The 25,241-nt window shown below is 42.8% G+C and overlaps 1 protein-coding gene across 1 annotated transcript in view; it reads left to right on the forward strand.

The window, feature by feature from the left end:
• SWAP70 (switching B cell complex subunit SWAP70) overlaps window positions 1-24,275 on the forward strand; it is a 78,482-nt gene extending 54,207 nt beyond the window's left edge. Inside the window, exons 4-12 of the mRNA XM_059931107.1 lie at window positions 4,100-4,327; window positions 6,429-6,575; window positions 7,707-7,815; window positions 9,524-9,705; window positions 14,545-14,652; window positions 16,260-16,426; window positions 21,466-21,664; window positions 22,604-22,700; window positions 23,059-24,275. Of these exons, the coding sequence (XP_059787090.1) occupies window positions 4,100-4,327; window positions 6,429-6,575; window positions 7,707-7,815; window positions 9,524-9,705; window positions 14,545-14,652; window positions 16,260-16,426; window positions 21,466-21,664; window positions 22,604-22,700; window positions 23,059-23,165 (1,344 nt within the window). The 3' untranslated portion in view covers window positions 23,166-24,275. The remainder of the gene's footprint in view (window positions 1-4,099; window positions 4,328-6,428; window positions 6,576-7,706; window positions 7,816-9,523; window positions 9,706-14,544; window positions 14,653-16,259; window positions 16,427-21,465; window positions 21,665-22,603; window positions 22,701-23,058) is intronic.
• The last annotated feature ends 966 nt before the right edge of the window (window positions 24,276-25,241 follow it).

A 25,241-nucleotide genomic window follows, 5' to 3' on the forward strand; every position in this document is an offset into this window, starting at 1 on the left:
TGCATGGAATATCTTTTTCCATCCCCTCACTTTCAGTCTGTATGTGTCCCTAGGTCTGAAGTGGGTCCTTTGCAGACAGCATATATATGGGTCTTGTTTCTGTATCCATTCAGCGAGCCTGTGTCTTTTGGTTGGAGCATTTAATCCATTCACATTTAAGGTAATTATCGATATGTATGTTCCTGTTACCATTTTCTTAATTGTTTTGGAGGTTTTTTTTGTAGGTCCTTTTCTTCTCTTTTGTTTCCCACTTAGAGAAGTTCCTTTAGCATTTGCTGTAGAGCTGGTTTGGTGGTGCTGAATTCTCTTAGCTTTTGCTTGTCTGTAAAACTTTTGATTTCTCCATCAAATCTGAATGAGATCCTTGTCAGGTAGAGTAATCTTGGTTGTAGCATCTTCCCTTTCATCACTTTAAATATATCATGCCACCCCCTTCTGACTTGTAGAGTTTCTGCTGAGAAATCAGCTGTTACCCTTATGGGAGTTCTCTTGTATTTTATTTGTTGTTTTTCCCTTGTTGCTTTAAATAATTTTTCTTTGTCTTTTAATTTTTCTCAGTTTGACTACTATGTGTCTTGGCGTGTTTCTCCTTGGGTTTATCCTGCCTGGGACTCTCTGTGCTTCCTGGACTTGGGTGGCTATTTCCTTTCCCATGGTAGGGAAGTTTTTGACTATAATCTCTTCAAATATTTTCTTGGGTCCTTTCTCTCTCTCTTCTCCTTCTGGGGCCCCTATAATGCGAATGTTGGTGCATTTAATGTTGTCCCAGAGGTCTCTTAGATTGTCTTAATTTCTTTTCTTCTTTTTTCTTTTTTCTGTTCCATGGCAGTGAATTCCAGCATTCTGTCTTCCAAGTCACTTTTCCGTTCTTCTGCGTCAGTTATTCTGCTATTGATTCCTTCTAGTGTATTTTTCTTTTCAGTTATTGTATTGTTCATCTCTGTTTGTTTGTTCTTTAATTCTTCTAGGTCTTTGTTAAACATTTCTTGCAACTTCGTGATCTTTGCCTCCATTCTTTTTCCGATGTCCTGGATCATCTTCACTATCATTATTCTGAATTCTTTTTCTGGAAGGTTGCCTATCTCCACTTCGTTTAGTTGTTTTTCTGGGATTTTATCTTGTTCCTTCATCTGGTGCATAGTCCTCTGCCTTTTCATTTTGTCTTTCTGTGAATGTGGTTTTTGCTGCACAGGCTGCAGGATTGTAGTTCTTCTTGCTTCTGCTGTCTGCCCTCTGGTGGATGAGGCTATCTAAGAGGCTTGTGCAAGCTTCCTGATGGGAGGGACTTGTGGTGGGTAGAGCTGGGTGTTGCTCTGGTGGGCAGAGCTCTGTAAAACTTTAATCTGCTTGTCTGCTGATGGGTAGGGCTGGGTTCCCTCCCTGTTGGTTGTTTGGCCTGAGGCGACTCAGCACTGGAGGCTACAGGCTCTTTGGTGGGGCTAATGGCGGACTCTGGGAGGGCTCATGCCAAGGAGTACTTCCCAGAATTTCTGCTGCCAGTGTCCTTGTCCTCATAGTGAGACACAGCCACCTCCCGCCTTTGCAGGAGACCCTCCAACACTAGCAGGTAGGTCTGGCTCAGTCTCCTGTGGGGTCACTGCTCCTTCCCCTGGGTCCTGATGTGCACAGTACTTTGTGTGTGCCCTCCAAGAGTGGAGTCTCTGTTTTCCCCAGTCCTGTCAAAGTCCTGCAGTCAAATCCCGCTAGCCTTCAAAGTCTGATTCTCTGCAAATTCCTCCTCCTGTTGCCGAACCCCCAGGTTGGGAAGCCTGACATGGGGCTCAGAACCTTCACTCCAGTGTGTGGACTTCTCTGGTATAATTGTTCTCCAGTTTGTGAGTCACCCACCCAGCGGTTATGGGGTTTGATTTTATTGTGATTGTGTCCCTCCTACTGTCTCATTGCAGCTTCTCCTTTGTCTTTGGATGTGGGGTATCTTTTTTGGTGAGTTCCAGTGTCTTCCTGTCGATGGTTGTTCAGCAGTTAGTTATGATTCCAGTGCGCTCACAAGAAGGAGTGAGTGCACGTCCTTTTACTCCTCCATCTTGAACCAGTCTGCCTTAAATGTAATGTCAAATGGTTGAATAATATTCTACTCAGTGCAGAAGGAAGTAACATTGATGGAGTACATACTGTGCCAGACATTGTGCACAGTGTTCTATTTTCGTCCCATTTTATCCCCATAGTAGTTCTGTATGATAGGTGTTATTATACCCATTTCATACATGAGAAAATTGAGACATAGCTTAGTTTATTTCCATTTCATTAATTGACCTCTACTACATTCTATGTATGATTCTGAGTTCTAGAGATCCAAAGATGAGTGGGACATTGTCCCTCCTACAAGGATTTCAGAAAATCTACAGGGGGCAGCGTAGGAGTATAGAGATAATTTCAATACAGTATGCTGAGTGCAGTGGCACAGAAGAGGAACACCTGACCTGGGTCAGAGCAGTTTTACCAGAGCAGTGCTTCTGAAACTTTAATGTGCATATGGAAGTACTGGGGGTTCTTGTTAAAATGCAGGTTCTGATTTTGGGGTCTTCGGTGCGGTATGAGATTCTTCATTTCCAACAGGCTTCCAGGTGATGCTGATGCTGCTGGTCCACATTTTGGACTATTTTGAGTTGGGAATATTATAGACAATGTAGGATTTGAACAGATACCAGTTAGCTGGGTAGAGAAATGGGGAAAGGTAATCTAGATAGGACAGCATGGGGCAAGGCATAGAAGCATAAAAAAATGTGTTAAATGGGTAGACTACTTATAATCTATAGCAGGTGTTGGCAAACTACAGCTTGCTGGGTGAATTCAGCCCACATAGCCTGTTTTTGTATAGCCCATGTGCTAAGATAGTTTTTACATTTTTAAAGGTTGTTAAAAAAAAAAAAAAAAACCTGAACAAAGAAGAACATATACCAGAGATGTAGAAAGTCTTAAATGTTTACAAGCTAGCCCTTTACAGAACATGCTTGGGATCTGTGTTGACGGTGGTTATTGGTGGAGTGTAAAATCTGCAGTAGGGCATGGCAGGAAATATGTTAGAGACAGTAGGCAGGGGTGATCACAGGGGACACAGAGGAGCTTGGCCTTTATCTTTGAGGTGATAGGGAGCTAGGCAGGGTTTAAAGAAGGGAGGTGAAAACAGTAGGATTTTGTCACTGATTTGATGTAAGGGAGTGGGGAAAAGGGTCCTGGCATGGGTGAATGGTGTTGTTCCCAACTGAAATCCATAATTGGAGGAGAAGCCATTTGAAAGGTAGAGATGATTCATTCATTTTTGGACATGTTGAGTTTGAGAGAGCACTGTAGGATACGCAGGCTTTCCAGAAGATAAGAGAGATCAATTCTCATTCAGTATTATTGCATCACTGTTTTGTTCAACTGTTACTATTTCATTTACACTTTTAAAGTACTTTCATGTCACGTGTACATCCATACTCATTCATCTGAAAAAAACAGGCTGTTGGACAGCAGGTGTCTTGTAATCCCTTTCATGCAAAGTGATGTGTGTGTGTGTGTGTAGAGCTGTCTGGAAGGACGCGTGCAGTATTTTCTACTGTTTTTCTATACAAAGCTATGTGTTTTGGCATTTAATAGACTTTTCTGGCCCAGGCTAGGAATTCACCATTGTTTACAACATTGTCAGCATGCTAATGAGAAGCAGCAGCATTAATTTCAAATAATTGGCTCATGTGGAAAATTAATAAATTGGTGACTAACTTTTACATACTTTGAGATGCTTATTGTTCAGTAAAATTAATATTCTGATATATTGAAATCCAACAGAGTAATCAGATCACATCAATTAGTTTGTGTATGATAGTATGTGTGCAGTTTGCTTTAGTTCTGTATGCAAATATACTATACTCTTAAAGGTTCCAGTTTCTGATTACTTATTCTAGTTTAATATAGAATCAATGGCATTTTATCCATACCCTTCTCCCTGGTAGTATCATGATTCTTGAAAGATACACTTTTGGAACTATAAAAGAATATTTCCTAAATTGACCTTTCAGTGTAAGTAACACAGGTACATACCTAAGTTTAAAAGTTATTTTTTTGCTATGAAATAATGTTTTAAAAATTCTTTATATAGATTGAATACCTGCTTAAGAAACTTACAGAAGCTATGGGAGGAGGTTGGCAACAAGAAGAATTTGAAAATTATAAAATCAACTTTGATGACAGTAAAGATGGCCTTTCCGTGTGGGAACTGATTGAGCTTATTGGAAATGGACAGTTTAGCAAAGGCATGGATCGGCAGACAGTGTCCATGGCAATTAACGAGGTCTTTAATGAGCTTATATTAGATGTGCTGAAACAGGTAAGAGTCCTATAACACTATTTCTCCTCACCTTTAGAATTTGACATGTTTGAAATAAAACAAATTTGCATCACAAAGATGAGTCTAAGTCACTTATACTTTTACACTGATTTAGAACAGGAATAAAGTTTCTTATTTTCCCGGTCTTGTGTTAGGCTTTCATTGTAAAGAATTACAGTTAAGCATTGGGAAGTTACTATTTTGGAAGAACTGTTTAAATGATCACATTTCTAAACATTTTTAAAGTACTTTTATGTCACGTGTACATCCATACTTATTCATCTGAAAGAGCCCATGGCATATTGTTCAGTGAAAAAAACAGGTTGTTGAACAGTAGGTGTCTTGTCATCCCTTTCATGCAGTGTGACTTGTGTTTGTAGAGCTGTCTGGAAGGATGAGTGCCAAAATGTTAAAAGTGATTGCTGCTGGATTGTGGGATGTCTGTGAATTTTATTTTATTCTTTGTTCTGTTCTTATTATTGGACTTACTATTATATATGTTTATACATGTTGATCTCTCTTTATATATATGATATGTATTATTTTTGTAAAATCATAAAAATATTCTCACTTTTGGGAAAAAATACCTTTATATAGTAAAGTTTTGTTTACCATATTAGATTATAAGGTTTGTTTTCTCAGCACCTGCATAGCATCTGATATACATATGGGAGGCTTAATGCTTATTAAGTAGAATTTATATATTTTTAGTGGATTAGATTAGATTTCTTACATTATTACATTGAATAATAGCTCTGATTTGGGATTTCCTTACATTGGTCCTTTCTTTGCTGTGTTAGGTGATACTGTTTTTGCTCTTTTCTTCAAATGGAGCCCATCAAAACAATTAATTGAGGCTTAATTTGTGTAAGTTTTTGGTGCTGCAAAGAGTTATGAGACTTGGTCTCTGTCTGAAGAGAATTTCCAGACAGATTAGGATGGCAGAATATAGAACTACAGATGAATTGCAGTATGAGATAGCTTTGGCTTAAATGTTCAAGGATTAGCAAACTGAACAAGTAATATGATTAGAACTTAGTGTAATAATCAAATGATACAGCCAAGATATTATCATATATTTAACAATGTGTATAGTCTACCACAAGCTATCAGCACCTATAGATTTACTATTTAAAATGTGAGTTATTCTTGAATAGTCCTGAAGCATTTTGGCCTATAATAAGTGTACAGTTTTGCTGAAGTAAAATTTTTAATCACACATCTTTGATGCTGATATATGGGAAGGAAGCACAGGGCTAGTAAGTGTGAGCATAGAAGCTACACTTAGAAGCCAGTAGCCTAACTACTGGTCCAGTTCTTTTGCTGCTCCTTTGGAGCAGAGTTCATTCTCCAGAATCGTGAGAGGTCAGGTAGAGAGGTACTTTGGTGCCAGAGGGTGACTGGCTGAGAAGATATGCTTGGCCAAGTTGACTGATAGCTTTTAGCATTTTCATTGATGGAGGTCTAGATTTACTGAGAATCACTGTGAGGTCTAGGTCTAGATTTACTGAGAATCTCAGAATCGCTGTGTGTGTGCGTGTGTGCATGTGTTTGTGTTTTCTGTTTTAAAGGGAACAGATAGAATAGTATAATGAACTCTCTCGTATACCCATCACCCAGCCCCAGGAATCACTGATACCTGGTTAATCCTCCCCGCCTACTTTGACCTCTCCTGTCTTATCTTGACATAAATCCAGACATTTCGTTTTATCTATAAATATTTCAGTAGGCATCCCTAAAAGATAAGGTATTAAAAAAAGAAACCCCACAATGCTGTTAACATCAGGGGTCCTGCAGTCTCTTATCTGCATATAGCTTTTGGCGAGGTTGGGGGGTTTGGGTGGGGGGAGGAGGTATCTCTGAGTGTCTAAAATTCTACGTAAACTTTTATCTGCACATGCTTGCATGAATTTGACTGGGTATAGTGCCCTGCCTTTGTAGCTCTTCAAAGGGTTCATGATCCACAAAGGGCAAGAACCTTCGATATTCATGTATTCAAGGCCACACATCAGATAATGGAGTAGGCAAGAATATCAAGGAAGAGGTATCAGCTCTTATAAATAAAAGGACAGGAGTTTATATCAGATTTAATCTTTCATAGGGTTACATGATGAAAAAAGGCCATAGACGGAAAAACTGGACTGAACGCTGGTTTGTACTAAAACCCAACATAATTTCTTACTATGTGAGTGAGGATCTGAAAGATAAGAAAGGAGACATTCTCTTGGATGAGAACTGCTGTGTGGAGGTAAGAGTCAACGCTTACCTCTTTCCAGTGCTGCCCCCTGCTGTTCAAGTAGTTTACCTTCCTTCTTCTAGACTCCAGAGCCTTAAAAATAATCTTAAAATTTACATTTCCAAAATAATATAGGCATACAGTAGCCATAGTTTCTGAACCAAAAAATTAGATACCTGACAAAATTTTTTTTCTAATGTGAATTTATTTTCTTATACTCGAGAATAAAATATAGGGATTAAATCTCGTTTGTACATTTAAGGGATCATTTCTTGAATAAAATGGAGTCATAAATAAGAAAATAAAGCAAAAAAAAAATTCAGTAAGAAAGTGTTTGAAATCATGAATATATCAGAAAACCTGGGCCATTTTGAGTGCAACAAATAAACCAAAAGAAGATGCGAGCATTGCCTTGGAATACTTAGGGTGACTTTCAGAATACTTTAGTCACAGCTGCTAATTCGGTAAAGAAGTGAAGTCCTCAAGAACATAAAGTTTTGAGTTTTTAATTTATAGCTGAACTGTTGCCACATCTGTATTTGTTGAAGAACATTTAAAATACCTAAGATCTCATTCATAAACGATAATGTGTTTTGATGGATGAAATGGTATGTATTAATGTCTTAGGGTGTGCAGTACCCAGTAAGGGGTCTTCTTAGATTCAAGTAAACATGGAGACTCACAAGATTACCACAGGCCATACCAGTCTACTTATAAGGATATAGGACAAGAACCACAGCCTGCCAGCAACAATACCCCTGGTGCAAGGAAGGGAGAGACACATCTGGAGGGTGTGGGAATCACCCTGGGTTAGAAGCCTCATATCCCATAGGAGTCAAGACCTATTGGAACAGTCCATGGGTATATCTTCCAGGGTTCCTGTAAGAGATGTGCTAAGGTACAAGGGTTGCTGTGCTCAGGAAAGCCCAAAGCATGGCCCATCAGGTGGTGTTGGTTCTCCCCGTCTAGGTGTAGTACACTAATCCAGGGTCATTTTTACCATAAGTACTGTTGCCTAGGGGGCAGCATTAGTAAATCAGTAATATTCATTTATAGGTACTTCTTATATAAACAATTAAGATTGAATTTAATCTAAATACTTGAAAATAAGATTTTAAAGACTAATTTTGCTTTCTGTCTTAGTCCTTGCCTGACAAAGATGGAAAGAAATGCCTTTTTCTCATAAAATGTTTTGATAAGACCTTTGAAATCAGTGCTTCAGATAAGAAGAAGAAACAAGAGTGGATTCAGGGTAAGGTAATTTTTATTACTTGTCATAACTTGAGAGCTCTTTCAGCTTTGGATCTCATTAAAGATACTCGGCATTGTTTCCTCATTGTCTATAGTTATTTCTATGTGAAGCAGTAGCTAGAAGAAAAACAAATTGAGAGGAGTTCCCAAAATTTTCATCAATTTCATTTGCCTGATGAATCTGTGGGAAAGTTATAAACTAGACATTTTAGGTTTTTTTACTCTTACTATTTAAAGAACATGGAATTTCTCCTTTTAAGGACTGTAAAGAATTTTAAAGTAGCCATTTTGAGTATTTAGTAATGTGTAAAACAAAAAAGGAATTGTGCAATAGCTTTTGAATACTTCAGGTAATTTTCAAGATCTGTTACTTTCACAAGAAATCACTAGTTTCAAATAATTATCTCAAGAACGCAAACTTCTGATTTAATAACTTTCAAACTAAAGTATTACTCCAAAATTAGTAAAGAATGAAGCACTATTTATGAGATTTTATTTTTAATCATGAAAGAGGATTCTGAATGTTATATTCTTGAACATAGGTAAAATTGTTTTATTGAAAGTTATGGTCATTTTGATGTAGTTTAAGAGTTTGAGGCAAGTGTACCTGGGTTTGAATCCTCTCTCCTGGGCTTCTGGGGTTGAGTTAGGAATTCTGTAGCAGCTTTCTTCTTCTGTGGAATGGGGCAAATAATAGTATCGACCTCTCAGGTTGTTGTGAGGGTTCATAATTAGATAATGAAGATATAGTTGCACATTTAAAAAATGACACATCATTGCAGAAATGTTTGTGACAGATTGCAAACAACTTAAATGTCCATTAATTGGGGAGTGGTTGAACAGATTATGGTACAGCTACACAGCGGAGAATTGTGCAGTACTGTGCAGTATGTACTGATATGGAAAGCTCTCCAAGGCTCTGAAGAGTGTGTTATGCCAACATTTGTGTCAACAGAAGATGGAGAACGTATATACATGTTTATTTGTATATAAAGTATCTCAGGAAAGATGCACAGAAACTGTTAGCATTAGTTGCTAGTGGAGTGGAGAACTCAGTACTGTGGGATAGGAGTAGGAGGGAGACTTCATCTATGTCCTTTCATGCTTTTGGGTTTGAACAATGTGAAAGTATTAGCTCTTTAAATAATTGAAACAATCAGGAAAGAAATCAGATTTCACGTAAAAATTATATAATGCATGTAAAGGGTGTATATATAGCAAATATTCAATAAATGGTAGCTGCTATTATCACCTCGGGAAGGGAGTATATAGGGAGATGGTTTCATAAGGTGTAGATGAGGGGCAGACTAAATATAGCAGGTAGCAAATCAGACACCAGGAACTTTATATCTCAGCCCTTGCTATGTCTTGTTCTTACTTGGCCTTTTGGGAAGTATAGGAAAGGGAGTTGGAAGTGTTGGGATTTCCTCAAATGTGTGTGATATTCCCAAATCAAGATCTGTTTAAGCACAGATAGGCAGTTACGGAACTTTGGAGCTGGAAGGGACTTCAGAGATCATCTCTCTCATGTTAGAGATGAGAAACACATGCTGTAAAAGGTTCTGTGACTTGCTCACAGTCACACCACTGCTCAGTGGCAGGATCAGAATTATCCTGGGTCTCTGGTTTTATTCCCACTATGCCATTTACATGTTAGGCTTACAAAGAATAAAGGGTATTCCCTGTTTTTTCTCCCATGCCTTTCACAGCCATCCATTCTACCATCCATCTGCTGAAGCTGGGCAGCCCCCCACCACACAAAGAAGCCCGCCAGCGTCGGAAAGAACTCCGGAAGAAGCTGCTGGCTGAGCAGGAGGAGCTGGAGCGACAGATGAAGGAGCTCCAGGTGGCAAATGAAAACAAGCAGCAGGAGCTGGAGACCGTGAGGAAGGTGGGAGTGGACGCTGGGCTGGGGGCGGGCTTTCATTTCACTGCAGAAGCCACAGCGACCTTACTTACTTGGTAGAGCTTTGGTTCTACCAAGACTAGGTTAATGCAACCGTAGAGAGATTTTTTTTTGTGAACTGTGCTCGCAGGAAGTATATCTAGACCACCGAGTGAGACGCCCTGGTTTACCCAGCCCTTGAAAGTATGAGGGTCTCAGGGTAGCAGGGACATTTCATTGACCAGAAAAGAACATTTATAAGAACAATGAGCACAGTTGAATTTTGTCAGAGAAAGATGAGAAATTGTATTCCCCTAAGGATGTCAAGGTCACTTTTGGTGAACTGGACAGGACCTATTGCTTTTTTAGGTTTTCCCCCTTAGCTCCCGTCTTCACTCATGAGGATCTTGGAAGACCCTTAGTGTTAGAATTGTGCGGTTTTACTTATTGTTTGGAGTCAAAGATACAGTCTGGGTCAGCTTCTCTTTCCATCTCAGGGCTAGGAGGTCAAGTACCACAGGCTGTATGAGATAGTTGATATTCATTGGGAAACTTTCTCCCTCGGTTGTGTATATCACAATTTTGCGTATGGTGCTGAGTCCCCAGTGTGTGGTCATGGTCTTTATTTGGGGCACCTTTGGGTTGATCCTGTCTGCCTTGAATCACTGAGCACCTGCTAACCACAAGCTCAAGCATCCTTTTGTGTCCTCCTTTGCAGCACCTATGCCCTGGGATGTGGCATAGTTTAAGGCCCCAAATTCCTGGCGGGGTTCTCCCTTTGCAACCCCTAGAAATGCCACACTCTGTGCTGACTTCCTCTGTTTCTGAAGTTGGTTGTCTATCTTACTGGTGTTTTCTGGTGTGTGATGAATCGTTTTTCTCTTGTTGCTTTCAAGATTTTCTTTTTGTATTTGGTTTTCCACCGTTTTACTATGATGTGTATGTCTGTATGATATGAGGTATGTGTTAAACTCTTCGTATTTATCTTAGAGTTCGTTGAACTTATTGGATGTGTAGGTTAATATTTACCATCAAATTGGGAAAGTTTTCAGTCACTATTTCTTCCAATATTTTTCCTTCTCCTTTCTCTCTTTCCTATCCTTCAGATACTCCTGTTATGTGAATGTTGGTGTACTTAATGGGTGTCTCACATTTCTCTGATGCTGTTTTCTTCTCTGTTCTTCAAATTGCATAATTTCTATCAATCTATCTTTGATAGATTCTTCCTACAGCCCAAATGTATGTGTGAGAACCTCTAGTGAATTTTTCATTTCAGTTATTGTACTTTTCAACTCCAGAATTTCCATTTGGTCCTTTTTTATAATTTCTGTCTCTTTATTGATGTTGTCTGTTTGATGGGATATCATATCATCTATGACTTCCTTAAGCATGGTTTCCTTAGTTCTTTGAACATATAATAACTTCTTTGAAGTCTTTGCTAAATCCAGTATCTGGGCCCCTTCAAAGTCAGTTTCTGTTGCCTGCTTTTTTCCCCTGCGTATGAGTCACACTTTTCTCTTTCTTTCCACATCTCATAATTTTTTGTTGAAAACTGGATGTTTTAGATAATACATTATAGCAACTCTAGATATGGCTTTCGCCTCTCCCCCAAAGGCTTGTTATTGTTGTTTGCTCATTTATTTGTTTCATGATTTGGCTGGATTATTTCAGTGAAGTCTGTTTGCCTCATGGTGTGCAGCCTCTGACTGTCCTCCTCCAAAGCACAACCTTGGGCGTGTACACAGTGTCCTGGGGTGACCGAGGTGTCAGCAGGGCTTTTTTTGGCATTCTTTTGTTTTATACAATTTTTAAAGGTTACACTCCATTTACAGTTATTACAAAATACTGGCTATATTCCCCATGTTGTAGAATACATCCTTAAGCCTATCTTACACTCAACAGTTTGTACCTCCCACTTTCCCTACCCCTATCTTGCCCTCCCCCTGTAACCACTAGTTTATTCTCTATATCTGTGAGCCTGCTTCTTTCTTGTTATATTCACTAGTTTGTTGTATGTTTTAGATTCCACATATAAGTGATATCATACCGTATTTGTCTTTCTCTGTCTGACTTATTTCACTTAGCATAATGCCTTCCAAGTCCATCCATGTTGCTGCAAATGGCAGAATTTAATTATTTTTTATGGCTAAGTAGTATTCCATTGTAGATATGTATTCACCACATCTATTTTTTATTCATTCATCTGTTGATAGACACTTAGATTGCTTACGTATCTTGACAGTTGTAAATAATGCTGCTGTGAACATTGGGATGCATGTATCTTTTCAGATCAGTGCTTTTGTTTTTCTCGGATATAAACCCAGGAGTGGGGACTTCCCTGGTGGTCCAGTGGTTAAGAATCCACCTTCCAATGAAGGGGACACGGGTTCGATCCTTGGTCAGGGAACTAAGCTCCCACATGCTGCAGGGCAACTAAGCCCATTTGCCACAACTAGAGAGCCCATGCACTGCAGCTACTGAGCCTGCGTGCTCTGCAGCCCACATGCCACAACTAGAGAGAAGCCCACGTGCCGCAACGAAAAGACCCTGCATGCTGCAACAAGGATCCTGTGTGCCACAACTAAGACCTGACACAGCCAAATAAATAAATAAATATTAAAACCCAAAAAACCTAGGAGTAGAATTGCTGGGTCATATGGTAGTTCTGCTTTTTAGTTTTTTGAGGAACCTCCATACAGTTTTCCACAGTGGCTGTACCAGTTTACATTCCCACCAACAGTGTACAAGGTTTTGGGTTTCTTTTATTTATTTATTTATTTATTTATTTATTTATTTATTTATATTTATTTTTGGCTGTGTTGGGTCTTCATTTCTGTGCGAGGGCTTTCTCCAGTTGCAGCAAGTGGGGGCCACTCTTCATCGCGGTGCGCGGGCCTCTCACTGTCGCGGCCTCTCCCGTTGCGGAGCACAGGCTCCAGACACGCAGGCTCAGTAATTGTGGCTCACGGGCCCAGCTGCTCCGCGGCATGTGGGATCTTCCCAGACCAGGGCTCGAACCCGTGTCCCCTGCATTGACAGGCAGATTCTTAACCACTGCGCCACCAGGGAAGCCCTGGGTTGTTTGTTTTTTTGATCTTGAGTTGTATGAGCTGTTTATATATGTTAGATATTAGTCCCTTATTGGTCATATCATTTGCAAATATTTTCTCCCATTTGGTAAGTTGTCTTTTCGCTTTGTCAATGGCTTCCTTTGTTGTGCAAAAGCTTTAAAGTTTAATTAGGTCCCATTTGTTTCTTTTTGCTTTTATTTCTTTTACTTTAGGAGATAGATTAAAAAAAAATTGCTGTGATTTATGTCAAAGAGTATTCTGCCTGTGTTTTCCTCTAGGAGTTTTATAGTATCTGGTCTTACATTTAGGTCTTTAATCTATTTTGAGCTTATTTTTGTATGTGGCAGCAGAGCTCTTTGTCTCCATTTCTGATCTCTGTTAGTCTCTCAGCTCTCTGTTAAGCCGGCTGCCTCTGTTGGTATCACCTGCAGTTGTTCATCTCACAGTGATTGCTCTGTTGTTTTCAACAATGCCCTGGGACCTACCTTGCCCCACAGTCTGATATTTAAATTCTGGCCCACATGTAGTTTTTGAGGCCTGTCTTTGAGACTTGTTCCTACTACACGGGGGCTCTTTGCTGTCTTCCCCTGGCTTCCCCTGTCAGACTTCTAGCTGGCCTGTGGTTTAGTTTGTTGGTCTCGTCGACTGAAAAAAAACACACAGCCTAAAATCTGAGAGTTACGTTTTATTCGGGAACTTTGCTGAGGACTCTAGCCAGCCCGGGAGAAAGCTTCTCAGCTCTGAGGAACTGTTCCAAAGAGGTAAGCGGGGAGCCAGGATACATAGGAGTTTTTGTTGAAAAAAACAAAACAAAACATGTAGTTACTGCTAATCACAAAAAACAGATATTTCAAGTTAATGACTTTAGTGCTTTTCAATATATGGGAAGATGCAAATCTGAGCTCATTAAAACTATTCCTTAGATATGCATCTTAACTATCTAGGGCCAGTATCCTGTTTTCCTCCATCCTGAATTCCTCTCAGGGTGCACTGCTGGGACAGCTGCAGTGGCTGATGGCTTGATGGTGGGCAATATTCTTTGTTTATTGGAATGGCAAGCAACATTTTTTTGTCTGCACCCTCCTGTGAGATACCTTAGCCCTAGATTGGAAACTGAGGAGAGAGGGAGCCTTGTGTTCTTGGTTCCATGGCCATGGGGTAGAGCCTCCTTCCGCTGCCATGGCCGGGGGAGCAGTAGGCAGAGAGGGGGCCGCACCGTGGCTCACATGCCGTAGACTTTCACTATTCTTGCTGAGATTTAGTTGATTTTCTTGGATAAGTGTTCTCCGTTTGCTGTATGCCTTTAGGATAATTCCCAGAGACTTTAAATGGTTGTTTTTGCTTTTCTTCTAAATGTTGTTTTGCCAGGGAAAGGGTCTGTGGAGTTCCTCATGCACCCTTTGGGAAGTTGAGCTCTGGTAAAGTTTTAAGGAATAATGTTAAGATGACAAAACTGTATAGGACAAGCTCAAGAAATAGATTCGAACCTCATGAATGCATTTGCAAGTGAATTTAACTTAATGACTGTACTAAAATTTTCTTGGCAAAATGTTGTTCAGAGTTATTAGGAATCATTCATTTACCTAATTTGTTTTGTATGTTGACTGGGAAAATTGTTGGAATGGAATTCCAGTGGATCTACAAGTTTTATTCTGTCTTTATTGAACACTGAGACTGTTTGACTTCCTCCATAATGTTTAAGTGTGATCATTTCTCTCCAAATGCACTTCCATTGTAATATTCCCTGCTTTTCTGTGGATGGGTTTTGGGGTAGAAACTGGAAGAAGCAGCATCTCGGGCAGCAGAAGAAGAAAAGAAGCGCCTTCAGACTCAAGTGGAACTACAGGCCAGGTTCAGCACGGAGCTGGAGCGGGAGAAGCTTGTGAGTACCACATGCCCAGAGGTGCCGCGGCCTTAACTCACAGAGCCAGCCCCGGTCGGCAGAGGGGCAAAGGCCAGCCTGGGTTGGTGGAGGGTGAAGAGCTGGGAGGCTAGAGTGAGATCATCTTGCCAGCTTGGCTCTGCTGCTGACTTGCAGTGGGCTCCTGGGGAAGCTACATGTTTGTTATTCATTCATTATCGGTTTATTGAGCACCTTCTATATGCCAGGCGCCATGCCAAGGATATAAAGGTAAAGCTTGCACTCAAGACCCCCTGGTAGAAATTTATGGAATGGGATGATAAGTACTGTGGGTAGGAGGACTAAAGTTCCTGGTTTGCCTGCGACAGTCCCTGCCATCCTGGTACAGTTATTAATAGCATCCCTTTCATCCTTCAGAGTCTTGGCTTGGAAAATAAATAGCTACGGAAAAAGTAAGCATAAGTTCCATGACGTTGCACCTCTGTCATGAGCAAAGTGGGGGTTCTGAAGTCAGGAGAACACATGAATGCTGGTCTGCCGCTCTTGGCAGCTCTGACTCATCATCTGGTTAGAGGTTCTCATCCCCAAGAGACCCAAGGTCCAGGTCGCTTCAGGCAGCGAGCTGGTTAATTGGAACACAGGTCTCCTCACATGAGTTGCAGTGTGTGGGAGAGGGCTGGGCCCAGGGCCTATTAAATAGGCGCTGTGGCATTTCCTTTAGCACCTTTTTGTTGCTCAGACTTGAAGTGGACATGTTTGTGTCGCGAGAAGAAGGCACGTGTGACGTGGGGGGCGCTGCCCTCGCGGCCAGAAGATCTGGGTTCGTGCCCTCTGCTCCTGCTGATGAATAACTCGTTTCTCTTTTTCAAATTAGGGGGATAGTCATATGATCCTTCATGACCCTTATGAGGGTGAACTAAGCTAATGCAAGTAAAAGTTATAAACTGCAGAGACGTATGCTAATGTGTATGTTATTGCATTTAGGATGTCCTTGTCTTTTAACTTATAAGGCAGAGATTCAAAGCTCTTTAAGCTAGAATGGAGAAACCATAAACGTGTTAGAACACTAATTAAGTGCTTGAGGTCCCCCGGGGCAGGAGGTGCCCTAGGGCGGGAGAAAGGACGGGGGGGGGGGGGGGGGGGGGGTGCTGGACAGCCAGGTAAGTGCAGAAGGGCTCACTGCAGGCCAGTCTTTCCTTTGCGCCTTATTTTAACCCTTTGGCTGTTCTGACTGGGGAAAGGTTCATTCCCTTTAGAGGAGACTCTTGGTAGAAAGGTGGTGATTTTAAGACAGAAAGGAGTTTAAAGAGAAATTATACAGGGAAATATTTTTTTCTTGAGTCTGAAATGTGGAGTGAAAGGGATGAGAAACATACCAGGGCAGGAGAACAGCGTTTAGGGTGTAGTTTGTGTACCCAGGCTCTTCGGTTGTGTTCTTGGGTCTTGGCGTTGGGTGTGGTGCTCTTGCTTCCTCGGTCTTCGGGGAGTGAAGGACGGGGCCCTGCCCACCCTGATGGGCTGCGGCTGTGGGCCGTGCTGCGGCTTCACTCAGGGTGGTGGTGGAGCGGGAGGCTTTCCCTGAGGGCGAAGTCAACCTGAGTTTAAACACGACTCTTTTATACCGTCAGATCAGGCAGCAGATGGAAGAACAGGTTGCCCAGAAGTCCTCTGAACTGGAACAGTATTTGCAGCGGGTCCGGGAGCTGGAAGACATGTACCTAAAGCTGCAGGAGGCTCTCGAGGATGAGAGGCAGGCCCGGCAAGATGAAGAGACTGTGCGGAAGCTTCAGGCCAGGTGCCGATCGCCTCATCCTCTGTGCTTTATGTGCTTTGCCTGGACTCCTCATACACTTTCTAGGAATGACTAACTCTGCTGGAGAGGGAGGGGTCTCTGACAGATTGGAGAGACCCTGGAGGCTTGGCTGGCTGGGCTGTTTATTCCCAGTCTGGGCCGCCGGGAGACCCTTGCTTCCAGGGCTAAAGACAGGCCTCAGCTACCCTCTCCCAGTTTCTAACTTGCTTCCCCATTTGCTTTCTTTAAGATGCCATGTCAGGGGATGCAGCGCTAAAAACTTCAGCTGGCCAGTGCAGGCATAGCTTGTGCTTTAAGCTACGGCCCTGTTTTAGCAGCACTTGTGGGGTGAGCTGGGGCACGTTTCCCATGGCTGCCACGCCACGCGTGGAGCAGCAACAGGTGTTCTTTTAATCTTCAGGAGGAGAGAAAGAAGGAGGTTTCTTCGTTATGTGCGTTGCCAAAAATGACGTCAAAAATAAGTGAATTAGGTTTTGAAAAGTTTGATTCTGTTAAGGAAAAAATTATCTTCTAAACAGAAAATTAAATGCCTAGCACATTGCCCGGCATGTATGGGTCCCACAAGTGTGTGTTCACCATGGTGTTAACCAGGGGATGGGAACCACCACCCAGTTGTCATTGGGCAGTGATGTTAGCACACCATCCACTGCATGGGAAGGTTTGGGCCCACGTGACTTGCAAAGAGAGACGACGTTCTAAGGGACATTAGACGTTTCTGAACCTCCTCCTCATTTGTGATGTGTCAGGAGTTTATAGATCGCCTCGTGCAGAGAATTCACAGGTGGGATACGTTATATATATTTACTTCTCTGAAGCTTTGAGGGAGGTTAATTATGACACGGCAGAGATTAGATCATAAAGGGAACCAGATAACTCTAGAAATTTATTAAAGTATTAGTTATTTCATGTTTATAGAATGAGTGATGTTTTGAATAAGACAGTTTTGGATAATGGATGCCAGTAGTTTTAAACCAGTGGTAAATATCATCATCGCCTATAAAGCTTTTAAAAAATACTCATGTAGGGCCTGTCACAAATTTACTAAATCAGAATATCTGTGGATAGGAGCCCAGGCATGAGTATTGTTATTGAAAAAGCTCTGGCTAGGGACTTCCCTGGCGGTCCAGTGGTTAGGACTCCGCGCTTCCACCGCAGGGGGCACGGGTTCGATCCCTGGTCGGGGAACTAAGATCCCCGCATGCTGTGCAATGCGGCCAAAAAAAAAAAAAAGCTCTGGCTGATTATTTTGTACGCTCTGATTTAAGTAAATGGCAAAATGGTTTCAACCTTTTAAATGCAAACATAACTACTACATACAGCTCTGCTCCAATAAGCTGAAATTACTGCACAAAAACTAACTACTTTTTCTTGGGGTATGTAAGGCCATTTTATGAATTTTACTGCTCTAAATTGTTTTTCTTTTACCTTAGTTTTTGGAACTTGAAGTGGACAGATTCGCGCCCTCTAGTGGTCATTTTTAAGTGAGGCGAGTCCATCTCTTTCCCAAAGTCACAGGAGGCTGGGCCTGATTCAGAGGGACATTTTGTCAGATTGGCAAAGGGGGCTTTCTCCTTGCTCCCACTCCTCAGGGTAGGCCTTTCTGGGTAGGAAATCAAGGGAGGTCATCGTGGAGTTGAGATAGAAACATTTAAGTCTGGTACTAATGAACTGTAACATGATCTTAGGCTGAGGGTGTATATACAGGGCCTTTTTTTTAAAAATTTATTTTTATTTTTGGCTGCGTGTGGGCTTTCTCTAGTTGTGGTGAGTGGGGGCTACTCTTCGTTGCGGTACGTGGGCTTCTCCTTGCAATGGCTTCTCTTGTTGCGGAGCACGGGTTCTAGGCGCGTGGCCTTCAGTAGTTGTGGCACGCGGGCTCAGTAGTTGTGGCTTGTGGTCTCTAGAGCGCAGTCTCAGTAGTTGTGGCGCATGGACTTAGTTGCTCCGCGGCATGTGGGATCTTCCTGGACTAGGGCTCGAACCTGTGTCCCTGCCTTGGCAGGTGGATTCTTAACCACTGTGCCACCAGGGAAGCCCTAGAGGGCTTTTTAGTTAGCCTCTGTCCTTTCTTGAAGCAATAGCAAGTCATTCTTGGAACGTTTGGCATCTCATTGTTCTTCCAATGGATGGTGCCTTTTCTGTCAGTGTCTTAAATCTTCCCAGAGATGTTTTTTATAGTGAATTGTTTAAATACAAGAACTTTGACTTGAGCCATCTGGATCTTGTTTTTTTTTTTTCCCCCCCACTAAAATTGACGGTTTTTTTTTTTTAATGTGTAATCCTGAAGGTTATCTATCCTCTCCTGAATGGGAACTCGGAAGGAAACTGTTCATTTAACATTTGGACAACTCAATTATTGGAAAGTTCGTGAGACGGAGCCATAGTCTGTCCGATTATAACTTCCGCCCACTAAATTTTTGTGTCTGTGAGGCCTAGGAGCGTACCTTAGGTCTGTATTCCCAGCAGCCTAGTACGGTGTATGGCACACAGTAAGGGACCAGGGAGTCTTTTTTGAACGAATGGAGCCAGGTTCTACTCATGGGGCCATGTGGAACAACAGTCTCTTCCATGCGATAATACTCTTCATGTATTTGAAGGCAGGTTGGCGCTGAGCCCTGGAGTGAGGTCTGGGTTTGATTCCCAGCCCTGGTACTTTCTAGCTGTGTAATTTTAGAAAAGTTAGTTCATTTCTTGCAGCCTTCAGTTCCTTATCTATACAATAAGCTCGTAGGGTTGTTGTGAAGGGTAAAGGAGGGGATGCTTGCAAAGAGTTTCGTGTAACGTCTGGATTTGGTAGTCACTCGGAGTATGTTGGTTTCTGTTCCTTCAGCTCATCTGCAGATGGGGAAGATGTGCAATGTATAGAATGTCAAATAAGCATTCAAAAAAGGTGCTGACAGGCTGGAATGATGGTTTTAGAGCAAGAAGATAATTTAAAATATCAACAGAACAAGTATAGGATCCAGGATACTTGGCTTAATAGCAGCTCATTTGAAAAGATTCAGGGTTTTACTTCCCTGATATGATTGATTGCCGAAAACCTCATATACTCTCAGGCAGCCTTCATGAAGTATTCGGAGCAAATGAGGTAATAGTCCCACCATAAAAATAGGAGCTGATATTTATTCAGCACTTATGACATGGTAGGCACTGTTCTAAGTACCTTACCTGCATTATCACATTTAATGGATCAGCAAACCTTTGATGGTAGGTATAGTTCCTATTCCTTTTTTATAAATGAAGAAACTGAGGCACAGAAAGGTTCAAGTCTTTAGTCAGGAGTCTTGTTTGTAAACCACAGAAACCAACTTGGGTTAGCTAAAGCAATAAAAGCATTTGTTGGAAGGTTCTTGAGAAACTCACCAATTCCACAGGAAGGCAGGTGGCCAGGCCTTGAACACAGGCAGGAACCAAGGGAGGCTGAGCAGCCCCGACCAGGCCACGGCAAGAGCCCAGCGAGAGTGCCACTGATGTCGACACTGGCACCGTGGGTCGGTCAGTCAGTTGTCCCCATTGCTCCTGCCATCACTTGACACTAGATGTTGCTGCCACCAAAAGATAAATTCTTCACTGTCTCTGCTCCTTTGTGTCAGTGGCTTCCATCAAGACATCCCTAGACACGTGAAGGGGATTCAGGCTGGGCAGCCTAACCTCCTGCAAATGTCCCTTCCCCTCCAGACTTTCACCACTAGGATGAAGAATCCTTCCGGTCTCATTCACTGTTGTATCCCCTGTGCCTAGAAAAGCACATGGACGGTGTGGAATATATACACACTGAGTGAGTCCACTCTGCACTGGTCAGCCCACGTTGGCAGTGTTGTGTTCACTGCGGATGTCACACTCTGAGGGACGTCTCAGAGGGTGCAGATTGGCCCTTGTGGAACCCAGGGTAGGGGATGGGAGAGCTCATCTTACCTGAGGAAGAACTTTATAAGAATCAAGGCTGCCAGAAATAAACTGACCCGGTTTGTGAAGCGTGGCCCATCACACAGAACTGGAGAACCACCCTGTAGGATGTTGTAGAGGGAATCCTTACAATGGTGTGGGACTGGGGATGGGGATTGGGGTAGTCAGATAGGGGCTGTGTAGAGTCTGTTACGTTACTTCTGCTGTTGTCGGTTTTAGAAGCGCAAACGCTCTTAGGTAGTAGTTACTGGCCTGCCGTGTGGCTTGTTACCGTAATTCTGATGGTCAAGCTGGTAGAGATGCGTCCTGTCCTGGGCTGGCATCTAACCACATTGTCTACACTTTGGGTACAGGTAGGGCTGCATGTTAATTTATTTATTAAATACCGGCATAGCTGGATATTCTCAGATAGGTAGCCTGTTATTAAAAGATAACATTTTGAAGTCACACAGGCCTGGGTTGAAATCCATTACTTACCTGTGCGTCATACTTTTAAACCCTTTGACTTCAGCTGCGGGGATAATAACACCTTGCAGAATTGTGGAGGGTTAGCAGCAATGAAGGTGAAGAGCCTGACAGGCAGTGCTTCGGTAGTGAATGGTGTCTGCTTACTCTACCTGTTGTCAGCTCCTTCTTCTCTTGCTTTCATTAGTCAGCTTTTTCCTTGGTGATAGGTTTTCGCTAGATAAAAAATGTTTTAATGTTATAGCAACCCGGCAAATTTCAAAACATGGCCCTGCCACCTGCCTGCCAGGTGAATGACCTAGTGCAGGTCACTTAACCTTTGGGCCTCACTTTTTTCATCTCTGAACTGAATAATAATAGTACTTAAGTTTATTGTGAGGATTAATTGAGAAAACACACTTCCTTCTTGGCCCATTAAGCCTTCAACTCATGTTATTTTTATTGTCATTTTTTTTTTCATAAAAGGGTGAAACAGAGCTTGGAGCAGGACTCATGAGTCACCTTAGCCACTTTGTGAATCTAGTTTCCTTCTTGTGAAATGAGGGGTGGGTTAGATGACCCCCAGGCTTCTCTGCGGCTCTGGCGTGCTCCGTCATCTGCTGGGTCAGGGGCGGTGACCGGGCGGGTCTGACGCCGAGCTTGCATCGCAGGTTGCTGGAGGAAGAGTCGTCCAAGAGGGCCGAGCTGGAGAAATGGCACTCGGAGCAGCAGCAGGCCATTCGGACCACGGAGGCGGAGAAGCAGGAGCTGGAGAACCAGCGCGCCGTCAAGGAGCAGGCGCTCCAGGAAGCCGTGGAGCAGCTGCGGCAGCTCGAGCTTGAGCGGAAACAAGCACTTGAGCAGTACGAGGTCATTAAACCCAGCCCTGCAAACACGTGCATTTAAATATTCTTAAACATTTAAAACAACAGGATATTTGCTTTACTGTAAGAAGCGGTGTAAGAGTTGTGTTTAGCTGTAGGCAGGAATTTTTTTACAGCCGATGGGGCGTAACAGTTGGGAGTCCCATCAAGAGACTGAAACTACACGGCAATATGAACAGGGAAGGTTTAAGATAAACAACTATTAACTCTAACAGGGGATTACCTCCTGAGCAGCAAAGAAAACTCTGAGCTGCAGGAAGGGCAGACATAGGAAGCAGCCCCTGCCTCTAGGGCTGAGGCAGAGCACCCAGGGGAGGAGCCCCGTTAGCCCAGTGCTGTGATCCAGTCCTTCTTGGAGAGGGCATGGCCTTCGCCCACTGGGTGGCAGAAAAGCTCAGCGAGGCGCTGAGACTGGGAAGCCACCCTCTGGGGCGCTGGTGGAAGCTGCCCACAGCGGAGGTGCCGCTAAAACCCACCGGCGTGAGCACTATGGGCGTCCCACTTGCCGCAGGAGCTGCTGAGCAGAGCCCAGTGGAGCCTCCTCCAGTGTCCCGCCAGCCCCTCCACTAACGAAGCTTAAGTGGTGCCAGCTGGCGAGGGAGCGTTAGCCTAACAGCACAGGCAAGACAGCGAAGAGTGCATTTGGAGCCCAGAGGCAGTAAGCCGTAACTGGCACACAAGGATCTTATATATTCATCTATAATTAGTGCGAATTAGGTCCGCTGTGTGACCTCGGGCAGGTTACTTAACTGCTCTGAATCCTAGTTTCCACATCTGTAAAATGGGATAATAATATTTCGTGCTTCTTATGGCTGTGACGATTTAATGAGATAATCCACTAGTGTATAGTAAGTGCCTAATCATCGTTATTTGACTCTTAAACTACCTGTGTGTTTGCCTAGTCTAAAATCTGCTTTTGTTCCAGGGAGTTAAAAAGAAGCTGGAGATGGCAACTAACAAGACCAAGAGCTGGAAGGACAAAGTGGCCCAGCATGAAGGATTAATTCGATTGATAGAGCCAGGTAACACACTCTTTGAAGTAATCAGATATTTAGTCAATTTATTTTTCTGTTTTATTTGTGTACTTGAATTGTGCTAAAAAAAAATACCCCAAAAAACAAACTTCCTCAGCCCAAATATACAGAAACCCAGCTGTTTACAGTAAATTTCTCTTGAATAATCACTTGCCCTCTGATAGATAAGAAGGCCTGGTTAATCCCTTTTGTATACGTCTTCTAGTTGTTTTGGCTGGTATAACCTTTAGGGATGTTCCTCAGAGAAGAAATAAAGTAGAAAAGTTACTCTTTTGTCTGTGGAAAAATGATAATGTTAATTGAAGATTATAAGACTTCCTGTGTTTAATGCATGTTTGTCTCTTAGGTTCAAAAAACCCTCACCTGATCACTAACTGGGGCCCTGCAGCTTTCACCCAGGCAGAACTTGAAGAGAGAGAGAAGAGCTGGAAAGGAAAGAAGGCCACGGAGTGAGCAGAAGTCATGTCAGTTATGTAGGTTCTGAGTATAACTGGAAAGCTTTACGCTAAAGACAAAAGGACCTGGCTTTGCTGCTTCTAGCTCCTCTTCTTTCAACGCCTCCTGTGGGGTCAGTATACTAAGGAAGCCTTCTTACCTATCTGCCTGTAAAGAAGGGCTTACCTGAAAAGAAAAAAAAAAAGTCAGCATCGTCAAGCTCTTTATTTACCCTTTCTCTGAAAACTGCAGCTTCTGAAAGTCCCCGTTAGCTCCCTCAGGTTGTCGGCGGAGCCCGTGCACGGACCGCGCAGTGGCGCCCTCGTCGACCCGCGGCGTGTGGCTGGCGGCGGGTGGCGCTCAGCTCACCGGCTATCAGAACCTCTGCGGGCCGGGCCGTTGTTCTTCCTCCTCCGAGTGCTTGTTCCTAAACTAGATGGGCCAGTCTGCTCGCCGTGGCCCGCGGTTGTTGTGGACTGCCTGTGACCACGGCTGCTCTACTGGAGAAGGCGTTTCTCCCGCATGTGGTCCTCGCTCTGACCAAGCGGTTGCCGTCCATGTCTCTGGTTGTGCAGGTTCATGCAGTGTGACCGGTTGGCATCCTGGCCCCAGTGGCGCTATCTCAAGGAGGCAGAAGTCTTTCAAACAATGCTTTGGCTGAGATAGATACTTATGAGTCAAGGGCAGCACAGAGATGAACTAAGTAAATCCCATTTGGAATGATGTTTTGATACTAACTGAATTCCTCCTAATATTTAAAATGGTTTCAACTGTCCAAGTGCCGGCAGACCCCTTGGTTTTACTTTTGTAGTTACTGTACAGAACATTTCAGGTGTCCGTGAATGCTTGTCCTAATCAGACCTTTTCCTTGATAAATAGGGATATGATCATTTCTAGGAATCATTCATGAAAAAAGTTTTAAAATGTATTTTTGTGATGTGCTATGTTGAGAGGGAACAAAATATTTATAATTTTCAAACATTCTTACCTAAATATTGTACAATGTAATATGCTGAACTTTCTTAATTTTTTTGCTAATTTTCTAAGATATATTAAAAGTGTTTTGTATGGTTTTTGTTTGTTTTAGTAAAATGGAATCAGTAAGAAAATAAAAACTACCAGAAGAGCATACATTTTCAGCTGTCTGATTTGATAGGACAGGAGGGTAAGGTTGTGTATATGTGTGCATGTTTTCACATAATGAGATGAACTTGGATTTAGGGACACTTCCTGAAAACACTGGGTTTGCAGTTTGGAGCCCCCAAACCAGTGCTATCACGAAGTTAGCTATGGCCTCAAGTTTGGCATTTGAGTCACTGATGTGGGAAACCGTGGTGGATGTGTCAGCTCACAAACGGGAACTTACAAAGATGATTTCTCCCTCATTGTTGCTGTGCCCTCCAAATCCTCTTACCTCTGCTTTCCCGAATTTTCTTTTTATGCCTCTCAGTTTTTCTTTCAGTTTTACCAGAGTAAACAGTGTGGTTTTTTTTTATTTTGGTTTTACACAGTTGCCAAGATTAAAACGCCTCTTGTGGATTAAGCAGGCCCACTCAGTCCAGCTTGATTGTGTCTTGGAAAACTGATCGTTTCCTTCTAGAGGAGAGAACACACGGGTTGGTGTTTTTATAACTTTTTTTTTTTTTTTTTTTTGGCTGCATCAGGTCTTAGTTGCAGCACGCGGGATCTTCGTTGTGCTCCGGCTCCTTGCTAGATGCGGCTCGCGGGCTTCTGTCTAGTTGTAGCGTGTGGGTTTTTTCTCTTCTCTAGTTGTGGTGCACAGGCTCCAGGGTGCGTGAGCTCTGTAGTTGTGGCACGCGGGCTCCAGAGCGCGTGGGCCCTGTAGTTTGCGGCACACAGGCTCTCTAGTTGAGGCGCGCGAGCTCAGTAGTTGTGGCGCGCGGGCTTAGTTGCCCCGCGGTATGTGGGATCATAGTTCCCTGACCAGGGGTCGAACCCGCGTCCCCTGCATTGGAAGGCAGATTCTTTACCACTGGACCACCAGGGAAGTCCCTAACTTCTTTCTCTACTGCAGTGGTTCTCAACCAGAGATGATACCCCCCCAACCCCCCAAGCGGAAGTCTGGAGGAACAG

This window comes from Balaenoptera ricei, chromosome 8 (assembly GCF_028023285.1).
Source record: "Balaenoptera ricei isolate mBalRic1 chromosome 8, mBalRic1.hap2, whole genome shotgun sequence".
Taxonomy (NCBI): Eukaryota; Metazoa; Chordata; class Mammalia; order Artiodactyla; family Balaenopteridae; genus Balaenoptera; species Balaenoptera ricei.